General features: G+C 39.1%; 1 protein-coding gene across 1 annotated transcript in view; it reads left to right on the plus strand.

Moving 5' to 3' along the window:
* Nucleotides 1–23,955, plus strand: part of PTPN14 (protein tyrosine phosphatase non-receptor type 14) — a 105,434-nt gene that overhangs the window by 61,090 nt on the left and 20,389 nt on the right. The window contains exons 4-11 of the mRNA XM_033055392.1: nt 7,412–7,509; nt 9,619–9,686; nt 12,584–12,654; nt 14,302–14,389; nt 16,774–16,862; nt 18,470–18,557; nt 19,192–19,274; nt 21,515–21,572. Of these exons, the coding sequence (XP_032911283.1) occupies nt 7,412–7,509; nt 9,619–9,686; nt 12,584–12,654; nt 14,302–14,389; nt 16,774–16,862; nt 18,470–18,557; nt 19,192–19,274; nt 21,515–21,572 (643 nt within the window). The remainder of the gene's footprint in view (nt 1–7,411; nt 7,510–9,618; nt 9,687–12,583; nt 12,655–14,301; nt 14,390–16,773; nt 16,863–18,469; nt 18,558–19,191; nt 19,275–21,514; nt 21,573–23,955) is intronic.

Consider the following 23,955-nt stretch of genomic DNA (forward strand, 5'->3'; position numbering starts at 1 on the left):
AAATCAAGATCAGGTTGTGGCATGCCTTCCTTTCTTGCAAAAGCATGCCATTACTGGCCTTTTTATTTAAAGTTTCACTTTGTGCTTGTGGCTTTATTTGAATTTGGAGTATGCAAAATACAAAATACACTCCTAAAAAAATGTACAAGTACAGAGGATGGACCCATTGTGGTTGGGGAGGATTCTGTTTAAACACAGAGAAATTGGTGGATAGAGTGGAGCTGCATCTGGTGGCTGAGCCTCTCATGGAAGGAGTGTGTGTTTTGGAAGGCTTGTGTCATGTCTGCGGGCTGCAACAGGGCCTGGGTGCGTGTCTGTGCTTGTGGCCCATCAGAAATGGCAGGAAAAGAAAACCACTGGCAGAGCACTTCTTTCCTATGCAGGCTCCCTCTTTTCTGCCAGTGAGAATGCTGAGTGTGACGCTGTTTTCTCCTGGCTCGTTGCTGAGGGTTTCACTGGCCATCCCTTGAACTCTGGGCAGCAAAGAGCCACAGCACTACGAGATCAGGCTGGAGTGGAAGCATATACTGCTTGTATGGGAGAGGTTATGCAGCCTGTGTTACTTTCCTAAACAGTCCATGCCCATTTATAATGCAAACAAACTTTTCTTTAAAAAAGTTCTCTATTTTTCTGCAGAAATTTGGCATTATTGACTAATTCATGCCAGAATGAAAACCTTACTGGACTTAAAACACTTTGCATTTTCCTCTGAAATCATGTGCCAGCTGTGTAAAGAACTGGAGGAGGTGGAGATCTGGGATTTTGGGGAATGCATGCAAATGAACAACCTTCCAGCAGTCAACTGCTGAAATGGGAGTGATGAACAACAACTAAGCAGTGTACAATTCTCATCATGCTGTCTTTAGCTGTGCAAAGGTTTTTCTGTTCTGGTATCTTTAGCCAGGAGCTGACTGTAGAGCTGGCCCTTAACCTTTGGAAGGCACTGGCCTTTGGTAGGAACCTCACTGTGACCATTGCAGCTCACCAAGCAAGCCAGGCACCCAGGCTCTGCATTTGTCCTTATCTCACAACCTGCACATCAAAATAAATTGAAAGTGAGCATCACTGTGAAGTTAGTCTGTTTCCCCTTTAACTATAATATTTTGGAGAGATTGAGTGATCTGGAGGTAGGTGATAGGAACTGTGTTTTGGTCTGTTCTCCTTTTTTATTCAGTCAAATGTGTGAATATGATGCTATCCCAGCATTGTTCTGTCTTATTAGGAAGGGGAGTGACACAAATCTTTCCATGTATTTATTTTTTTTTTAGTGTCAGTCATGTTTTCCATCCAGCTGCTAGAGGAAACCAGGATGTAGGCAGTTGGATGCTGCTTTTGAACAGAGTCATTTCTCAGTTACCTGAAGCTAGCCTTGACCTACCCTCTAAGGTTATTATGATCAAACAGCTCTTACCCTGGAAGATGTTATGACTGTGTTTTTGCACAGTTGGCATTGACAGTTTGAGCTTCTGAAGGAATTTCCTCCTGCATGTGTGACAAAGGCTCTTTCGTCTCCTTTGCTCTTTTTTTCTGGCAAATCTGCTGATCTTCCTGAAGGTCTGTGACAGGGTGTGGTAGACTCATTCTCAATAATACCCTTCCAAAAATATTACCCTTCTATTAGTGGAAACACTGTCATTGCTTTTTATATTCTAGCACAAATCCCAGATAAGTGGCTGTTGTCTATTACTCTGAAACAGCAGACTTTTGCTGGGAGAGAAGTTGATGGAATTCCAAAGGAGTGAACTAGAGATGTTCTGTTTATCAACACCATCTAAGTTTTTAAAGTGGCAAAGACGAGGCATTAGCTCTGTTACTGACAATGACATCATGGATCTATGTATCTCTCTCTTTTTTTTTTAAGTGCCTTAAGATTAAGATGTGCTGATTGAATCCTTGCCTCCAAAATGTGTTTCAGCATGCTCAGGCTCAGAAATCAAAACACCATCTTTGCCAATATACTGATGTTGCATTTGAGAAGACCAGTCTTGTCTGCCTGTCTGCCTTCTTTACCATATAAAACCCAGTGCAAGTCAGATTTGTTGCAGTATATTGAGTACCCTCATGAAATAAGCAGCATCCAGTGAGTAGTGGTCTGGACTGAGACTTGGGAACAAAACCTAGATCTCCCAAATCTGCCTTGAATTCCTACATGAGTATCTTCACCAACCTCAGATTTTCTATGAAATTAGGCTAATGATCATTCATACATTAAAGCATGTTTTTCTCAGAAAAACGACCAATAAGAATTAAGTAGTAATATGATTGTCTTAAATATACAATAAACAAATAGAAATAACTTTTCAGTCATTGTCAGTGAATTCCTTTGGCTGCCCTGAATAGCCAAGTCATTGGCTCTTCTGCCTCAAAGGCTGAGAAAATATGCCCTCAAAATAAAAAATGAGCTTCTACTTCAAAGGTAGCATATAAGTATCTATGGAATCCTGTTGCTAAATATTATAAAAGTTGAAATTGTGGCAGATTTTAAGGTGTCAGGTGAACAATAAACACATCAATATCAAAGCTGGTGCTTAAAATAATTTTAGAAAATGATAAAAGACCTCTGTTCTGGAGAAACTGCTTCCCCTGGGGGCATATTATTGCATAAGTGTACATTGCAGTGTCTCTCCTCAGAAATATATTACCATACTAAGATAATCTCAAATGAGCTGACTAGGACTGCTGCTGTGACTCAATGAGACTTTTATTGTGTTCCTAATTTTAGAAGATCATCTTGTACTCTAATTGCAATTATTTTTGAAGTTGGAAAAGAACTGAAGTTCTTGAGCTAAACCACAGGTGGACCAATCTATTTCTCCTTTGACTCTTAAAGGTTTCTTCTTTTGGAGGTATGAAATGGTAAAGCAATTCTCTTTTCCTCCAGAGGAGAAGTTAAGTTACATAGCTATGTAGTTATCCAACAGATAGGCTTGGTGCCAAAATGGTACCTAATGAGTTATAAAAAAGTTAGTCATGCCAGTAATTGCATCATTAGAAATTATTGTAAAGGAATTGTACCTCTTGGGTAACTAATGCATGTTTTGTAGTGCTTTGTTTATTTTCAGATACACTAAAGGTAAATATTTATTGATATCAAAACTGTGATGTATTTATACTGGCTTGAAATTTCCAAATAAAACAAACTGATTTTAAAAGAAAAAATAAAATAAAAAATAAAATAAAAGCTGCTGCGTTGGCGGTACGAACCTTCCCTGGTCTACAGAGAAGGAAAGCAGAGCCAGAGAAAAATAACATAAATCCAGACAGGTCACACTGCAGTATTCATTAACTCAATATTGTCACCTTTCTCTATAAAATGTAGATTTAGATTGTAAAATCCTGGCAAAAAGAATTTTTTGTTCTGTTCCTTTGCATTTCCTAGCAGAGTGTGTTGCTGTTTGATTACTAAGGCTAGTGGATCTGATAATCCTGAGTAATTATTAAGGTAAGGAAGTATTTGTCTTGTGGTTCTTTGTGGTAGTCACAAAGTAAGAAAATCCTGAAGATGCAGTGCAATTACTTTGCAAATCTAACCCATATTTTTACTTTTCTAAACGATCCTTTAATTTCTTTACAAAGACCTCACTACTTGTGTTGGTCAGGCCAGGTTCTGTGTGGCTTGTGACATCTGAAACACTGGTTGTTGAGGAGAATGCAAATTAATGAAATTGAGTTATTTTCTGCATGTATCAAATAGCAACAGGGATTTTACATCAGATAAACTGGTGATAGAAGGGTGCAATGAATTCAGTGACACTATACAAACACCCACGTTCTTTTTTGAAGTGACAGGAGAACAAATGTGAACCCTGGAACTGGGACAGGTCCATGCAGAATTTTTTGAGCAAATGGAGTTTCCCTACATTTATCTAGCTGTAGCAGAGTTTGAATCTGGGTGTTGCAATTAAATTTTAAAAAACAGTACCTTTATCTCCTGCTTACTAATACTGTTGGGTTTTGGTGGGCTTTTTTTCTTTTTATTGTATGGATTCCCAAAATACAGATGTTTACTCTGGAGTTGAGATGTTGTCTAAAATACATCCAGTTGCAGCTTCTTTACGCTATAAAAATTTGCTTTTTGATGCAATACATGCAAATATACTTCCAATGTTTTGTGTGTTGGCTAAATAGAGTTGTGGGAAATGATATCCTTATAATGATGGCTTTGTTCAGACTTGTTGTCCACTCCCATTCCCCTTGGAATTAGCTACAGGCTGGCAAACTGCAGTAGCCTTTATTATATTAAATACACAATGGCTCTGCAAGTAATGTTTAACCCAAAGTGAGCAATGAAGGTGAGAGATTTCAGCTCTAGCCTGACTCAGCTATGGTGGTGTCTTTGCTGCCCTGCACTCCTCTGGTATGCCAGAATGGCTTTGTGATTAAAGCTTTGTAAATCTTAATTTTGAATTTTTTTGTCATTTATTATTTGGGGGTGCAGATTTCAAACTTCTTTTTTGTTCATTTTCCATATGCTTTCCCAAGGAAACCACCTAATAGAAGGCTTATGAAATGCATGGTTTTTTCTGCTGTCCTGGAACAGCTTTCCTCAGTGAATCTATAGCTGAAGCATTTTTAAAATGTTTGATTTCCCTCAAATTATAGATCTACTTTTGCAATCCAAGTGAACAAAGAGCAGTCTCAGTTAGCATAGTGGTATAATAACAGCATTTAATCTAATTTCATGTGGAGGAGCCTCAAATCCCTGACAGAATGTGGGCCAATTGCTCCTCTCTGTTGGCTGGGCAGGGAGCCTGACCACAGTTTTGCAGCATGGCTGAGCCATGAATCTGTGGCTGGTGGAGTTATTAGAGCCTTCTAGTGGAGCTTCCTCCAGGGAATCCTCCTCCTGTGCCTTGACACTGGAATTAGCCACCCCAGTGCATGCCTGGGGACAGATGTCCCAGCTCCTGCTTTATTTGGACACCATGAAAAGTCTCCATGTCAGGAGACTCTTCAGGCGGATGCCACTTGTCACTGTCAGTCCAGGAGTAAAAGGGAAGCAGGTACCAACCACAGGTTTCTGCCTCAATCTTCTTCAGATTATCTTGGCAATTCCACTGAAGCAGGTGCCAGAGCCACAGCAGGTGATTGCATTTCAATGAGTTTGCCTGTGAGAAGGGACGACTTTCTCCATGAGATTTTTTTTCCTGACAGATACTCTAGTTAATGTCAGAGTGTTAATTATGTACATCCCTTAAACTCTTACTGCATGTCAATCTACAGTATATAATAAATCCTAAACTCACTAGATGATCTTTTCCAACCCAACCCATTCTATGATTCCATAATGTTGTAGAATATTCCTAATAACTTTTAAATGTGACCTTTTCCTGACTATCAAGAGAAACACGTGTAAATGGACATCTTTCTCAGATGGTGGGTGCTTTCTGCTGCCTGTGTGAGTGTGTAACAGTGTCTGTGCTCTTTATTTACCCTATAATTTCTAACATCTGTCTAGGGTCTTGCCTTTTTAAAAACAAATTTTGGCAGCTATAGGTCAAAGACAGTGTTGGGGGAAAATTGTGGCGACAACTCTTGAGAATTCTACATTGTCCAAGGTAGACACAAAGCAATGGTTCCTTCCTTGCTTACACCATATTCCCATGGCAAGTCAAATGGCAACTCAAACCCCACAGTAATGTTTCTTTTGAAAGCCTAGGTCTTAATATTTGATACTACAGTAAGTGCATTGGCATAGTATTTTTTTGGTGCTTACCTCATTAATTCTTCCTGTGATTTGTCTGTAGTTGTGTGGACACCGTGGCTGAAATCATGGCTCCACTACAGCTGGTGTCATTCTTGACTTCTGTACCGCTAGGCTGTCACTGTAAGATTTGACATTGGTTTGACTGTCATGCAACCTCTTAACACTGCATTTGTTTTAAAAATAGCTTTATTTTTATGTCAGATATGGGTTTTGCTCTCCTTGTTAGACTAGAATACATAACTTGTGTGTATATGTATGTATGTAGCGTGGACCCAAATAGCTGCTTTTGAGATTACAAGTCTTGAAGACCAAATTCATCAAACACTTGCTCACCTGCATTGTTGATAAAGCATGCATTATTTCAGAGTTAGAATTTAGTTAGTTAGTAACTTAGCATGCATGATTTTAGTTAGGGTATAGCAAAGGAGTGGAAAGAAGCTGATTTGTCTCTTGGACCGAGCAAGTGTGAAACCTGGGACTGAGGCAAAAGGCTCGGGCTGAGAAGCTGTATGCTTTTCAACCTGTCTCTCAATCAAATTTCAAAATCCCCTCAAGGTTTAATCTTCATTAGGCTGTGTGAAAGCCAAATCTGAGCATTTCAAATTAGATTATATTTTTCTTATACCTCAACACAAACAGTAACGTTTGCAAGCATGGTTAAGGCAGCACAGTTCCTGTTCTGTGGGTGATGTTGCAGTGCTTCTCCCTTCTGCTGGGACTGGGAAGGTGACTTGCACTCTAAAACAAAACCAGAACAGCTTCTTTGTCAAGAGATTCAGAGGTAAGGTCAGATGTGGTGTGCTGGTCGCAGCTGAGCACAACTAGGAGTTTGCTGCCCACGGACTTTGACTGCTCTTCAATGTCTGCCGTGCAGAGCTTGCAGTCTCTGAGACTGGTTGGTGTGCTTGTGTACCAATTCTTTCTATCCCAGCTGATCTCAAGCAATTGATTCTTAAATCCATGGCATTTAAAGTGGATGCCCTCCACTTTCAGTTTCAGGGGGTGAGCAGGCATGCAGCTGAAGGGTGCAGTAACCTCTCAACCTGTTTTGAGTTGCTGTGTCTGCTCACAGCCTGAAAAAGCCCATTTGGTGGGGTTTGAGGTTCTTAATTTGGATAACCCAGAGGTACCCAGGGGTTGGGAGCATGAGGCTGAGCGCACACATGGACTGTGCTAGAAGCTGTATTTGCTTGGTTTGTGTGTCTTAGTTATCCTTACTTATGAAAAATGCCAGTTAAAAAACCTTTTATATGGGCCATAGTTTAAGGTAAATCAGCAGACCAAAGAGTATAGCTAAACTTCTGTTTCTTCAATCAAAATGGTGACAATGAAGCAAAAACAATAGAAGCAATATGGAAAAGCCCCTTTTTGCATTGGAGATTGCATGATCTTCAGTCACCTCTATAAAATTTACAAAAGAGATAATTTTCACAGATGCCCCTCTTCTATGTGGTCTGGGCAATGCGAGCTAGAACTTTTAAATTTCCCTTTCATCCATCTGGAAGCACTGCACAGGTAGGGATCATATTGATTTGTTGTGATAGTGTGGAGCTTCTGAAGCCAGGTTCAGATCTCTGCTCAGCAGCCTGACCTCTTTGGGGTGACTTTTTCTTTCCACAATCTTGTTTTTTTTCCTGTAGGAAATGTCCAAGCATATAGATATTATAATTTGTGCTCATTTGTGGTCCTTTTTTTTTTTTTCAGATATCAGTATTACCTGCAGGTGAAAAAGGATGTTCTAGACGGGCGATTGATATCCTCATTCGAGCAGGGAATTCGACTGGCTGGTCTGGCAGTGCAAGGTAGGAAAATGTGACCCCATAGCCCTTGTCCAGCAGTGGCTCTTTTGGTTTGTCCTCTATCTTCACTGGGCACTGAGGCCTTGCATGACTCCTACTCACAGCAGCTGGGTTTCCAATTGATTCCAAAGTGCATGGGTGGACTGCCTCAGGGAGGGAATGAGGGACCACATCAGAGCACTCAGCTTTCCTATTTCTAAAATTCATGCAAGCAAATCTCAACAAAACTCCAGTTCTTCCAGCCCTGACCACGGAGTACTTTGCAGTAATGAATTTGCTTCACGTTTTCTGGTTTGAAATGCAAATTACATCAAAGAGCATGGCAGCAGCTTTAATTTTGCCTTTAATTAAAAACTCATTTCGCTGTATAGTGCTATATGAAGTATGAAAGAACACATGACCATAATTGTTATGTGAATTATAAGTTAATAATAAACTTCTTATAACATGATTTTTATTCTGAGACTCCTAAGGACATCAATAAAAGTAGGATCATATAATGTATACGTGCAGAGGAAGAAGCCCTGTATTTGGATAAAGTATGTTTCAGTCTATCCACAAGTGACTATGAGAACTTGAGGCAGAGTTTCAGCAATGATGTTCTCTGCATGCTCTCTGATGAGTGGAAAGGGTCAAGTATATACATACATAGCAAATATGAGAATCTGATTCTAGATAATTAAAGGCTCAATGGAGAGAAATGCTTATGTAAGCATAAGGTCTTTTTTTAGAGCAATTGAAATTGTGGGTTTGTATCTTATATCTTTGTTAAAAATTGAAGGGAAAATGTTTCTTGTCAAATCTTGAAATGCTTGTCTAATAAAGGGAAATATGAGAATAAGATTCCATAATGAATCTTCTAATTTAAGTAAATGAAGATTTTTCCAGTGTGTAAGTTAGGTCTGAATAGAAACTGAATATGTTTCTCTGTGTTTTTGGAGCTTTTTCCTAATTTTGAGAGTGAATCAATCCTACTATTCCTGACATTGTATTACTTCATTTGTCCTTTGCATGTGATGAAACCAAAAGTATTTGAAATACTTATTTATTTTAAACTTGCAGGCTCTGTTTCATGCCCATTTTGATTTCTTTCTGTTTATGTTAAAACATAACTCTGAGGTAGAAACAAAATGAAACTTCATTTTTGGCATCCTGCAATATGTGAAATTGTCTAGAAGCTTTGAAAGTATGTTTAGATAAAATGATTTATGGTGGGGATTTCCAGCTCCTATAATATGAGAATCTTGTAGATGGCGTTTGATCCTGTTCAATTAATATAAAATAAAAACCTCCTGGCAAGATACTCTTTTGATATAAGCTGTTGTATATTTAAGAGATAGATAAATATAGGCATTGTTTGGGGTTTTTAAATGTAGTTTAGCCTTTAGGAAGCATTTCCAAGACTCCACAGTCTCAAGGACATTTAGACAAGAATCCTCAGCCTGGCATTGAGTGAATGTGAGCAAGGAGATGAGTATCTTTTGGAGAGATGTAGCAGAAGCAGAAAAGTGAGTAGACAGGTGTGGGCCAGTCAGTTAAACCAGCACAGTGCCTGCACTGATAGTTTGGCTGCAGAAGGATAATCCTTCCTCCATGCTGGTTATCGACAATTTTTAATGAAATTTCTTGCTGGATTTTAACCTTAATAGGCTGTAAAATTAATCTTTTCTTCAACTATGTAGAATTGGAGCAGAGTGAGGTAGAATTTTCTTTATTTTTCCTGGTCATGGTTGGAAATGGTAGAGAAGCAAAAGTGTGCACATTTTTAAAGGGGCTGAGCAATCCCAGCATTTTTTAAATGGGAGTATGAATTCAAGAAGGCTACAGAAAAACAAGCTCTTGTACTTCTGATGGTTAAGCATTGCAAATGGTCATTATATTAGGGATCAAAAGAAAGAAATTACTTGTTGGCTGTTACTTGATCTCTGGTAATAACACTATTATTTTCAGACCTCCATGTAAAAAGCTAAAGTCCAAGCAAAAGTCTTTGTGCTGGGTTGTGGCTTCAGAGAGAACTCTCCCACTTGAAATTAAGCATCTGTGCAAAGGTTGAGTGTGGTCTTAACGTGTGTGGAAAGTGCCAAAATGAGTAATTGTGTTGTTTTTTTCCAGCGGATTTTGGAGACTATAATCAGTTTGAATCTCATGACTTCCTCAGAGAATATGTCTTGTTTCCTATGGTGAGTTCCTTATCCCTCTCTTTTGTGGTCTTTTGTGAGTAAGTTCTCCATGACTCAGAGATGGCTTTGTTGATAACAGTGAAAGCACCAGTGCTGGACTAGTGGAAGCAAAATTTGCTCCCCAAAACTCAATTGCAGCTGAATGACGCTATGCTGGGTTATGTCAACCCATTTTCAGTTCCTGTGAGCCGCCACTAGGAATAGGTGCTCACAAAAGAGACAGACATCTTGGAACCAAAAAAGAATTTGCAGCTGTTTTAAAAGGTGTATATTAGCAGTCCTGTGGTATTAGTAACATGGTAAATCAAGGGGATGTGAGGGCTGCTGCTGTAGTAAATGCTGTGTCCCAGGACAAACTATGCAGCCATTCCTGAAGAGTGTGTGGATTTACATCAGCTGACCATTGCACTGAAGTGAAGCCTGAATCAGGTCTTCTCTAAATGTTCTCCAGGGAACATTTGCTGTAAATTTGGTTTACATTTGGAAACTGGCAAGTAACTTGCTAGGGAAGGAGCTTGGATCACTAATGAGCTAAGGAAATTTGGTGACAAATGCCAAGCACTTGCAGTCTGTGACACTGAGATTCTCAGGGAAGATTAATTAGAGATGAAAAAAAACAAAACAAATGCTTGTTGAAGCTAAGGCTGACTTTGTCTTAGATGAACAAGTCTTTCAGCGTGAGTATTTAGTGTAAGCTTCATAAATATAAAAGATCATGGAATTCTTTCTAACTGGAAAAAATATTTGGAAGCAGGGTGGGGTTCCCATGCCCTGAGTGTAGCTGCCTGGAAGTTAAGGCATCTGGTTTCCCTCTGCAATTAGTGGAGCAGTAGAGGGAGAATGATTCATCTCACTGCGATTTGATGGCTTGAGAAGCATTTCATCCCTCTTACCCATGCCCTTTGTACAGGAACTGCAGTGGACAGGTCATCTTAAGTCCAAAAAGGTGACATCTGCGGGGTGTCTTTTGAGCCACTAGATAGCTCAGTATGATCTGAAAAAATCAAAAGAAAGAAGGGAATGTACAGAGATCTGAATATGCACTGTGAAGAATATACATGTAAAATGAGGCTTCAGTATTGACCTTTCACTAATAAACTTCTGTTATCTTCTCCATGGACCAGAATTTCTTTGGTTAGCCATCTTGTCCACTGATAAGTAATTAATGATCTTGTGTATATTTGATGACCTAAATGGAAAAGAAGATGGCTGAAAATGTATATATGGAGAAAAGTCTTGTTGTCAGGGCGTCACTTTGTAAATGAACTTCTGCAAAGCTCCTTCAATACAAAGTGAGTCATTGAGTGTTTTGGGTTGTAAAGGACCTTAAAGATCACCTAGTTTCAAGTCTCCTGCCATGAGGAGAGACACCTCCCACTAGACCAGGTTGCTCAATGCCCCATCCAACCTGGCCTTGAGCACTGCCAGGGATATACTGGTACTATTTTTCTATTCAGATAAACATTAGGGGAGGGTTTAGGTCTCTAGATGAGCTTTCAGGTGGTTAATTTCTCTGTGGTTCAGCAATTTACTCTTTGGGCCCATCTCTTAGAACCTGTGTTTCTGTGTCAGCTGCCTCTGTGGTGGTGTGGCCAGCTCTCTCCTGTTGTGCATGTTTACCATCACTTTGTGGTATTTTGCCTTTCATCCATGCAACTATTGCTAAATTTAAGAAGATCAGCAGAGTGCTTCCTACACCTTCAGAAGTCTATTCTTAAATAATCTATTTCTCTAGACAATGCTTTAACTATTTCTCTTTGCTCTTCTGGGGAGGATAGATAACCTAATAGTAAATATTTCACTGCAAGTTCAGTAACAGCAGCTAATAACTGCAGATACAAATGAGTCCCTAAGCAAGTTGGAGGATTTGAGTGAATTTGGGGCACAGAAAATGCCTCCACCAAGAACATTGCTATAAATTCATTAGTGAAGTGAGCTTGTGGATGAGGGAGGGGCAGCTGCCTTGGTGCTGTTTGATCTTGTGAGGCTACAATGTGTGTCAAATGGCATTTCTTCAGCAGTGAAAAGAACAAAGTTATGTACACAGTACACCCCACAGGTGTGTGGCTGTGCATAGGCATGCACCATGCCATTTTTCATTAGCACGCTACCACTTTCACATTTTTTTGTGGCAGAAGCAAATATCAGAGGGGAGGGTCCCATTGAGCAAGAAGCAGTGTATTTAAGTACATTGCATGAAGCCTTAAGGCTTTCTTAAATAAAAGTAAGAACTTTGAGGTTTTGCAAGAAAGTTTTTCAGCTTCCTTTTTTTGGCCTTGAATTTATGAGTAGACTTCCCTTATTAACTTACTCCCAATTATTTCAGAATTGTTTCTACCACACGTTATTAAATTTGGAGGGTGTAAAAATTTCTGCCCAGGAATGTGTTGCAAGCATAAAGTAGGTTTTAATGCATATTCAAAGAAATAGCAAAACTTTCAATCCCTTTAACATGAGGAAGGGAATAACTGTATGTTGCAGGAGAAAAAGTAGTCATGAATTCACTTTCCATGGTCTGTATATTATTTTGGACTGTTTTTAAAAGGTATATATTATTTTGTAGATTTCCAGTTTTTTTAAGGATTTGTTTAGTATTTATCCAGGAAAAATCCTTTATCTCTACTCTATATTCTGTTCTCTATTTTGGAATAATAAGGACCTCGCTCCTATTTTTAACAGTATCTCTTTACCCTCTCAAAAGAAGGTATAAAAAATTGGAGTTTTGTGTTCTCACATATTTTCAGCATCCCATGCTTTGAATTTTCAATGCGGTCAGTGATAGGTTCTCTCTCTGTAACTACAAGTCTTGAAACAACTGCTGTCATAATTTCTGTCTGCCATTTTGCCCTCTCTCTCTTTGACTGACTAGTTTTTGATGCTGCTTCATGTTCTTACAGGATTGGACTCAGGATGAAGCTGTCCTGGAGGAGCTGACTCAAAAGGTTGCTCAGGAACACCGAACTCACAGGTGAGCTTGACATGTTGCAGTTTGTGCTATTTTTTAAAAATCTTTTTATCATCATTCCAGTGCTTCCCTGCCTCCCCATGCATTCCTGGCAGTGTTTAACCAGCTTATCTTCATGTTACTATTATGCTTTGTGTCACTGGATTTTTAATTAGTCTATCACAGAAGATTATCTGCCTCTTGTAAACACAAAATGGCTGAGGAACTTAATCCCAAATAAATGAGCATTTACACCTTTAGGTTTAATGAGTATGTGCAACACTACTTGTGCTATGCAGTGGATTCCTTTCTCTTTCTGTTTTCATTTAAATCCTGATGGTGAAAGACCCTGTGTCTTCATTGGTGGCAATCCAAGGGCCTCTTCCAACAGGAGTGGGATACAAATGTTCTCAGTGTAATGGAAATGAAAAAAAAAAAAACCAGGAATTGGGTTTGAAGTCTCAAGGAGAAGACACAGTATAGTGTTACTAGTTAATGAGCTAGGAGTGTGTGCATTAGTGCTTCAGTAAAAAAAACCTTCTTTGTGAACAGGAATCTTTCATGTTGTCCAGGTGTTTCAGTGGTGGAAGTGTTCAAACCTCTAGAGTGCTGTTATGGGAAAAATGGCAGTGCCCACATGTCATATGCAATAGGAATATTTTGTGAAGGATGCTGCATTCCCCATTACATGAGAGACAGTGGTTGTAAAAGGACAAATACCAGTCTCTCAGTCTAAGGCCATTCTCAGTTTTGAGTTTCAATGCAAGCCTGGGCCTTTGATGCAACCAAAGGAATAGCTTCCAAGCCAGCCATGAACAGGCCTGGTTCTGTTCTCCCCCTGCCATGGCTGCTTGTGTGATCTTGGTTAACTCACAGACTTGAAAGGAAAGATTTCCCACCTGCTGTGCTCTATAGTGCTATTTCTGCAACACAAAGAGCAAACACTTCCCCTCGCTTCAGCAGGTAGATCATATTCCACCTCTCTTCTCCCAGGTATTTGTCTGGTTCCTATATTTCTATTTGTAAGCTGTGGTAAGTAGGAGCAAAGAGGAGAAAAATTAATAGTGGCCTTCTTTTAGAGCAACCTGCAATCTATTCTGACCTGCTTTTGAGAATTGAAATCTGTTTGAATTCCTGAGCTGTGACAGGAGCGTGTGTAGACACGTGTGTAAAAGTTTTCTGCTGGTTTGTTCTCTCTTATGAAAGAGAATCTGTTCAACTTTTGGATTTAGTGCCTGTGTTTTTGAACTGCCAACTTGAAAATGTAGGTCTTTCCTTTTAAGTCATTTCAAGTGGCATTGTATAATATTCAAGCAGATTAGCACCCCTATGGTTCAAGTTGTCCATCCAAAACTATCCACAACCTGTTGGTTTATTAAAGCCTGGAAAAGATTTGATGTGTGTGGAAGAAGCTGAGTAATGTGATCAGTTCTGTTTGTTCCTCCTGTCATTTGAACTGGGCTTTGTACTTTAGCTTAGTGACATTTAGTAAATTTTTCCCCCTTGCTGATAATGATCCTAATGTTCAAAATTAGCTTTGTGTTCTGCATTTCTAGGCAGCGTTTCCAAAGTGTCTTCTCAAGTGGTTTGTGAAACTCACATTTTTTTTTTTACTAGTATTTGTGTGTGTAATATTGAACTATTTGCTGCCTTTTGTTGATCTAATTGCAGTGGCATTACAGCAGCAGAGGCTGAGCTAATGTACATCAATGAAGTGGAACGTCTGGATGGGTTTGGACAGGAAACTTTCCCTGTGAAGGTATGTTAGTGTATATTATAAAGGAACCTCTGAATCAAACAGTGCAGAACTCTGCAGCAGCCTTTGGTCTGCATGCAAGTCATGTTTGTCCAAAAGAGACAGGACTTGTTTAACTGCTCCAGAGGGTGAAATGACTGCTGGTAGTTTCAATGGACATTGCAACATGAGGATTACTTAGGCCTATAGTGCTACTTCTCTTCCATGAAAATCCTCGTTTCAGAAGAGGTTGCTATGTTCTAGGGTGTGCTCTCTCGGGAACAAGAGATGGTCCTTGCTTTTCTTTCGTGTGCTGTATATGGGAGAGTGGCCAGGACAAATGAGTCTCAGCTCTGCTTATCCTTTAAACAGGATAAGAAAATGAGACCTTTTCTTGTCTTTCTAAATTGCTACTTACCAAGCATTAACTTCAGTTTTCTGTTGTTTCCTATACATGCACCCAGGTCCTCGAAGCATTTTTTTAAGGTGGAATTTCAGGGATTATTTTGCAGTAGCAGTCACTTTCCCTTCATTGGCAGTCCTGTTCTGTCATGGATTGTCTGGATGTCTGTCCTTGCGGAGCACATGCTACCATGATAAAGTTGTGCTGAGAAACTGAAAACTGCTGTTCTCAACATGACTCATTCCTTTTTGCTAACCTAAGTGGTGAACTGTGAGTGGTTTTCCTACTAGTTAACAATAACTTGGAATTTAAAAACACAGACACACAGTAAACAGAACAAGCTTGCTGCTGAAGTCAAAATTTATGCTTTGATGCCAATTTCAGAATTGGCCTGGAGGGGAGGAGCTGAATGGCAAAAAATTTTCAACCCATCAAAAAAATTTTTGGAATGTTTATTGCCAATGAATGAAATGAAAGCTTTCCCCAAATCCATTTGGAATAAGGCTGCACACTACTGCAAAAGATTTCTTAGACATTATTGCATGTGTCAGTAAGGCAAGTATGAATAGTGGACTGGTGCTCTGCAAAATGGCAGGAAGGTGTTAACCTTGCATCAAGGAGCAGCATGCTGACCATGGAGAAAAACAGAACTGCATTCAAAGGGGAAAATGAAAGGTTTATCCTCTTTTCCTGCTAAAAGATGTTATTAGAAATACGTGTCTTTCTTTCCATGTGGATATTTGTGTGTATACGCACACATAAGTATATATATGTACTTGTATGTGTACAAATACATGTGTTTCCCCCCACACATTCCCAGTTTTTTTGCCTTGTAAAACCCCTTCTGGCACAAGGCAGAAGAATGCATTGTCCTCTAACCAGACTAAACTGCTGACTCTCAGCTTGTGGATGAGTTGCCAGGCATGGTTTCTTTGCAAAAGGCCGAGCGCTCCGTAGCTAAACAGGCGCAGAGACTCCATCGTTGCCTTCTGAGGATGAAGCACAGCAAGGCCAGGAGAACAACTCTGATCTGATCTATTAAAATGCAGGGGCACCTAATGATTTCTACAGTGTGTGCAGGCATAGCACATTAACCTCTCTCATATGCTTTCTTCTAGCCATGCTTTCTAACCACACTGGTGGTGTTAGCGTGATTTCTATTTCCCACTTTAAAGTGTGAATCAATTACTGTATGTGCAACTGAGTGGGAACTGTTCTTGCTTGCTGGTAAATGTAGAAAAACCTCTTTGTCAACAGTATTAAGCTTTTGTAGCCAAAAAAAAAAAAGAGAAAAGGTTTTTTAAGAAAACTGATTGCAAAATGGATCAGGAGCATGTGGTTTTCAAACAGGAGTTTACAAGGACACATGGTAGGTGCAAAAACATAGGACTTCTTAGAGTCCACTATTTTTGCATTGTCTTTATGTGGTGTGTGCAGTGAATATTTAACCCAACAATTGAAAATCAATGGAGGATGTGTCTGCATAGAGATGGAAGTACTTTTTGGGGTGACATGCTATGAACTTCTACAAGGAGTACTTAAAGGAGAACGTGTGAAGGGTAGAGCTTTTGAGAGGGATTCCATCTCCAGGTGTGGTGTTCTGAAATCTCTGCATGTTTTAACAGATGTCTGGAGAAATACCATGGCTGTGAAAGACAACTATTGCTTTTGCTATTCCTACAGGTTCTAGGTAGCTGTAGTCACAAAGACAGGGGATGTGGGGTATTATTATACAATAAATGCCAATTTGTAGTCTGCATGGTGTTTGAAAGAGGAGAACTCTGAGCTCATTTAGCCTTCTTCTGTTCTCACTAATCAGCACAATGAATCCACTTAAGTGCTAGCTGCTCTGAAATAATGAAAATCAGAGTCCAGTCAAGCAGCAAAATACAGGTTAGTCCTGCATCCACACTGAAGGGCTTCTCTTTGCTACTTCGACATGCATTCCTATAAACATATTGACCAGTTTTTTTATTAAATTAAATTTATTATCCTTTCTCTGCAGGATAACCATGGAAATGACATACACCTTGGGATTTTCTTCATGGGCATCTTCATAAAAAACAGAATTGGAAGGACAACTGTGATTTATAGGTAAAAACGAGGGTCTTTTGTGTTTAAAGTGAGTTTTTTTCCAGAACTCTGTCTGGGATTTTTTTCTTATTTGCATATGTGACTGTAATAGTACCAGTCCTCTAACTAAGGAGTAGTAACCGTGTTGTTTTCAGGATTGGTCTGTTGGCCCAAAGAGATTAGACAAAGAGTAATTTCTGATGTTTCTGAATGGGTTGGATGGCAAGAAAGTTGTAGTAGCCTGTCATGTATCTTGTTCTAGTTTACAAGGCTTTGATCCCTTTCCGTCTCTTGTCTTTATGCCTTCTTCTTTGATGCTTCTGGAAGCAAATCTGTTAAACCTCACAGCTGGCAGCCTAAGAGCTCAACACTTCTGAAAATCTGGTTGCCACATTTAGGTGCCCCCACTAAAAAAATGTTGAACTTTCTCATTCTGTGATTTTGAAAAGTGTGGCTGTGTCACTCTGTTGGTTTTTATGCAGTTTGTTTTGGTTAATAAGAATGACTTATCCATTAACTTTTATTTGTAAGTTTGTTCTGCTTGAAAATGTTGCTAGAAATCTCTATGATTCCAGGGAGGATAGCTTCTCTCTTCTTTGCTATTCTTCTAGTGTGTATTTTTATTACTGTTGCTGTTTACTTGAAGTGGATTTTTACTAATCCCTGTGATTAGTGTAGGAATTTTGTGCAGCCTAAAAGTTGTGTTTTTTGTGATGCACTGATTTTCAGTCAGTAGCTAAGGCTTATATCAGACTTCATCTGGAATTTTGAGGGGAAGATTGCCTTAAAAGAGCTTTCATTAGTCAGGTTGAAAAATGGTAGTGCTCCCTTTTCCCCATAGCTGATGTTTTGCATATGTAACTTTGAGAAGGAATTAGATAATCCTTTAACTGGGCCAGGTGACAAAAGCAAGGAGTTTCTTTACAAGTATAAATGAGAGTTGGTGCTGGGATTTTTACTCTTTGGAAATATGCACTGCAAGCATCCTGCCATGACATGAAGAGGAATGCATGCTGCAAACAGAACAAACAAGTCCTTTCCATCCCCGTGGATGGCATGCAATGTACGCAAATGTCTGTCAGCTATTTGTAAGAAGATTATAACTCAGATCTTGGGCAACCTGACAATTACTTGGGGAAAAAAAAAAGATTGCAAACATAAAGCCAGAGTATTAACATGGTATGCATTGCCTACATAGCCATGTCGTCAACTTAACCTTCTTTAGCAAGAATTGGCACTGAATGAAAGGGGGAAACAGCATTTGGGGAGAAATGGCACTTGAAACAAAATAATTCTATTACATGTGGCTAAAATCAATCAGTTTCAAAATGCCACAGTTCAGTAAAATGGTTATCATTGTTGTGTTTTCAATGTGTCTTCTATTGTGAGTTGTCAAATTTGTGTTTTTAAAGAGAGCTTTTAACTCTCCTGGTTTGGATTAAGAGATTTTTTTCACTTTTAATCAGAACATTATTTCCTCATTTTCCTGACCAGGTTTCTTCACCAAAAAGTTACTGAAAACATTTCCCATAAAATGAGACTGATATTGACTAAGGGATTCTTACTGTGTTTGTGAAATGTTTGAATGTATGTGTTGGCAAACTCCAATGCATTTTTTTACTCTGCAGGTGGAATGACATTGGGAATATTGCTCATAACAAGTCTTCAATTGTTCTAGAGTTGATCAACAAAGAAGAGAATGTTCTCTTTCACACAGTAAGAAAAAGATCTGATCAGTGTCATCATGAAAGCTACTTATGTAAAAAGAAAACTTTAAAATTCCACTTTCCCAAAGAGGCTCACTTGCATAACATCAACCCCCTTACAGTTCATGTTGCACTTTATGCAGAAAGAGAAATTAACTTCATTTAGGTGCTAATTTCTGTATTTTATTCCAAGCGTGCTGAAATAACCTATCCTGGGAAGTCTACAAAAAGTGCTTTTTGAATGGCATAAATACAGCAGCATAAGTAGAAACTGGGCATGAACTACCTGTGTGGAACTCAGAGGGCCATGGTGCTGTTCTGTGCTGCTTAAAATCACTCCACATCTCCCTGAACCAAGGCCAGTATAGGAACTGGACAAAAGTTTGAGCCATTTTGTTGTTGTTCCCCCCTACTGTGCCTTAGCAGTGAAGTGGCAGTGTGTAAATGCACACCACTGGGTTTCAGTACTCCTATGCCTTGAATGCTCTTGAGACCACTAGATGTGTTCTTGGGAGCCAAATTCTGCACATGGTAGACCTTACCAAACATTCCTGCAACTGGATTTTTTAAGAAACTTTTGTCACTTCTTGGTAAGAATAACAGAATTAATGATTTTTTTCTCCTATTTTTTCTCATTTTTAAAGGATGATCTTGAAAATGCCAAATATATTTCACGTCTGTTTGCATCAAGACACAAGTTTTACAAACAGAACAAAATCTGCACAGAGTGAGTACTCTTGCTTCACAGTTGTTTTCTGACACCTTGCTTTAGAATTGGTCTGAGTTTTTGCATGTCTGGTTGTTTGGGTTTTGGGGTTTTTAGTTTGCTTTTTTTTTCCCGGTCACATATGCCAGTTATTCTTTTCCTCTTTCCCTTTTTTTTTTCTATTTTGTTTTAACCAACAGCAAGAACAGACAGTTGAGAATGAAATTTCATTCTGAACCTTGTGAGCTTTGTTGCTTCCCAAGCACCAAATCCTACAGGGAGTCTTGAATCAAAGACCTTGGTGTCTGCTGTTGATAGCCCAGAGTATTAGTCCAAACTGGAGTGGAAGGTGACAGAGGTTATCATGTCAAAATGTGAGCTGTAGCAGCAGATGCACTGCCCATCCAGCAGCTAAGGGTGCTGGAAAGTGCAGGTTGTCATCTTCTAGTTTGGGCAGGATAATTTATCTCCCTCTTATGCATGCTGAATGAGGGAGGACACCTGGGTGCGTTGATCTGCGTAGCTGTACTGCCACAACACAGCAGGGATTGTAAATCTAAACCTGAAGTCTCCTTCAGGCTCTGCTTTGAGCACTTAGAAACTAGCCTTGAGCTACTCCTCTCACACAGGTGGATTCCTTCTAACTGAAGGAGGAATTCATTAGGCTTTAGCTTTAATTCAAAAGTCTGTTTCTTAGCTGTCTCATTTACACCAGCACACATTTTCAGATTGAGATAAATTTTACTTTCCAAAGGTTAGAGTTTTGAGAAATTTTTGTGGTGTACTGGGCATGTAGAGCAGAGAACATTAAATTCTTGCAAAACTTACCATGAAGAAGTCTCATCTCTATCAACAGTGCTAGTTAGAGCTGGACATCCCATCTGTTCAACTGGGTAATGCCATCTGTTGGAAAATAAAGCCAAAATGATGAGGGGAAGATTGGAAGGTCTTTCATGTGTGCACACATTATATTAACATATGGTGAGTTAGAGCATAGGAGAGTCCAGTGAGGTGCACTGCTTTGAGTGATCTTTTCACTTACAGAAAAGAGATTTTTCAGTTCCTGGGAGGTGAGTGAGAGACCAGAAAAAACATTTCTTAGCAGCATATAATGGATTTCCAGTCCAATACTAAACTCAATTTTAATGGTTCCAGAGAGGTTGAATTTAAAGGGAGCTCCTGACTGTTCCACCTGTGACAGTCAAGACAGAAAACAAAACACCATAGTCTGTCACCTTGGGATGTTTCCCCTTTGAATCTGTGTTGGGGTCAACAGAGAGAATTTTCTGTTACCAGTCATAATCCAGACTGCAGAAACCATAGCTTTTGATCATACTTCTTCCTAAGCACTGAACCATGAGTATGTGGGTCCTATGAACTTGTTGTGTGTAGCAGTTTCATAGCCAATTTGCAAATATTTGGGCTAATAAAGGTAGGGAATGTCACAAAGTCAGAGAGTGAAATAGCAAGTTTCAATGTATTTTTGTCATGAGAGCTGCTCTCCTTACCACACTCTCATGTGATATAAGCTTGTGTGTTAGAGCTACAGATATTGATGCTGTTGTGTGTTTTCTAGCCAAATAATTTTCCTGCCCTCTGTGTTAAAATGATAGATGTTTGTTTTCCTGTGTGCCTTTCCTCTAATCGCACATAACATCATTCACCAGATCAGAAACTGTAAGAGGACAAATTCCACCTTTCCTCTCTTCACGTAAGCACTATATTTCTACCTCCTTCAACTTGTTTCTTTCCCTTACTCGTATTTTTTTCCCTCTTACACTCCTTGCTTCTTCCACTGCACCTGTCTACTCTAACACTGTATATGTGGCTCTGCTAGTATTGTCTAACCAATTGTTTTTTCCTTTTCTTCCTGATCTGTGTGCATTGCTTTGAAGTGATTGCTATCAATTTCATAAGATTGTCATTGTTTTAATGTTCACATTAAGTCACCTGAGATTGTACCTGTGTGCCATGTTCCATTTTTTTAGTTAAGAGACTTGTTTAATTAATTTTAAACCAAAATTTTTCTTTCTCGTGTTTCCAAGAACCAAATAGGATAATGAACAAAAGGCATGTATAGTTTGGAATGGGAGCATTTCCTGTATTTAAAGGAGAGCCTGAATTATTTTCATTTATTCATAAATCTGAAAATCTCAGTGATGAGCAATATGAACAGATCCTTCATGTCTTGTTTTTCCCAATCATTCTTGACTCAGAATTGAGATATTGTGATTTCTATAATTTCTCTTTTTCCTCCACAGACAATCAAATTCTCCTCCCCCTATCCGACGACGGCCGACCTGGAGTAGGTCATCTTTGGTACGTGCCACTGTGAGGTCTTTAAGAATATCTATACCATTTCTGATGGGATGAGGCATTGTGTAAGATGAACTACTTTCTAAATTTCAAAAAAGCCCATTAACTCATTTCTTGTTGGCAATATGATTGGAATGAGTTTCAAGGGTGTGACTGCCCAGATTGATTAACTGGATAATATCACTACTTAGTAGTAAAAATTACAGTCTTCAAGGCATTATATTTTTATTTGCCCTGCAGAAACTGAGCATCTTTTCTGCTTAATTTAGGTTATTTCAATATGTAGAGCAAATAATCCTCTAGAAAGAATTTGAAATGTCTTGTGCTCTATGCATCAAAACTAGTAGTTACATAAGGCTACATTTCACATTTCTTCAGGCTGTGTATTGCATTCTCTGTGGCATATTTACAGTAGTTTTGGTATCTATGAGTTAGGTCCCTGGAAATCACTATGAAAAACTGAAGGTGAAAAAGTGAACTGTGCTTTGCATTTTATGCTATGACCTGTGTTACATCACAAGAGGGAAAAGTGAGCTGCTTTCTAAATTACATATGAAAAATGGAAATCTGCTCTTTCAAAAGAAAAAACAAATCCTGCTGCCACTTTGTTTTAAACATAAGCATGCAACAAGCTTTAAATCCCCAAAGTCTCAGGAGGATCAAGAGGAAGAATGTGGGCTCATCAACTGAAAAGTGCACTGGGCTGCTGACTGCTCACGGTGAACTTTCAGCTGCCTTTTTCATAATTGTTCTGTTAACTTGTTGGAACAGTTCTCTTTGGGAGGAAAAAAAAAAGCCCTCCTGACTGTTGTCTGAACTGCACATACCTTCATACACCTACCTATTCATTTGTCTTGTGTAGCAATAAATCAGTAGGCAGAAATGGGAAGTGAAGTGGAATCTTTGGGGTGAGGCTCTGCCACTTCACTAGGGATCATGTTCTTTACTTTCAGATCAAGACCCTTTATATGGTTTTGGCATGGTTTCTGCTGTCTCTTTTTCCTGTCAGACCACCCAGCAATGTTGGTTTTCCAGAAAAACCCCCTCAGTGTAGGAGATCTTAATATAATAGTATGTTTAATTACCTGATTTAAAAAAAAATCCAAGCCATCATTACTTTGGATATTGTTGTTCCGCAGTCTACAGGGTTCTCTTTTTTCAAAGGCGGCAGATGGGCCTTAGAAATAAAAATTCCAAATTTCTTTCAGATACCTTTCATAATATCTATCACAAAGAAAACTGTCTGCTCCACATGTAGACATTCTTAGTAGAAGTCACTTCTCTTTCCTTGCACTTTTCCTCTGCCCTCCATTTGTTAGGCTTTCCAGCATCTCTGTTAGTTCCAACCTCAGCTCCCCTAATAAAATTGTCAACAGTAGTCTCTTTGACCCCAGGTTGTTCAGTGAGACTAGGGTTTTATACCTTTGGAAGGGATTCTTGTAGCAAAAATACTTCTTGTTTTCCAGCTCTGGCTTAACACAACTATTTTGTATGCAAGAATTCATACTGAACTCAGTATCTTTGATTCTCATTCCTTCCCACCATTTACATAGAAAATGTAAATCTTACCCCTTCCCCACCCCTCTTTGCTAGCAAACTTGCATGGTGCTCATTTGGTGCATGTGCACACAAAGGCAGATTATGTGGGGTTTTTTGCCTTGGGCATCCACAGTATTCCTTAATAGTTTGAACTAAGTGAATCAGCCTGGATGAAAAACCTTTATTCTGCTGCTAAGGAAGACACATTCATGAGACAGGAGTGTCTTCTATGTCTTTCTGCTTACTTCATATACTGAAATATGTTTTCATAAACTTTGCTCAGTGGCACCAGACAGGACATTGCAGTGCAGGTGGCAAAGTAGAATTGCAAAGCACATTGGTTTACCAAGGGACAAAGCTGGGGAATATGATGGCATCAGCTCTGATTTATTTTCTGTAAATGATCCTGCTGATTTAATGCTGAATTTCCCCCTCTGAGATTTGCATTTTAAAAATTCTTTCAGTGGAGATTATTGGAGTAAACTCAAATTCATTATCTAAGGAATTCAATGTTCATGTAATTTACAGAGTTCTTTTAAGTCCATATGTGGTTCTATTGCTTGTATAACAGTGTCCTAAGTCCTTGAATTTGTTCCATGTCTGCTTTTGTCCTGATTAGGTGTCTGTTTTGTTTGGGTTTAGTTCTTCAAGGGCAAGGGCTTTTAATAAAAATGTGAAGAATTTTAAAAGAGCTGAAATTGTTGTTTTCTGAAGTGGTTGAGCTTAAAGAAGTCTTAACTGGTCAGTTTTGGGCTCTGTAAAAAAATTTAGCAAGCAATTTACAAAAAGTTATTCTCTGTTCTATAAGGAATTGCCAACATGTGTTTTTGGCTGGGTAAGAAGGAGC

This window comes from Catharus ustulatus, chromosome 3, assembly GCF_009819885.2.
Source record: "Catharus ustulatus isolate bCatUst1 chromosome 3, bCatUst1.pri.v2, whole genome shotgun sequence".
Lineage (NCBI taxonomy): Eukaryota > Metazoa > Chordata > Aves > Passeriformes > Turdidae > Catharus > Catharus ustulatus.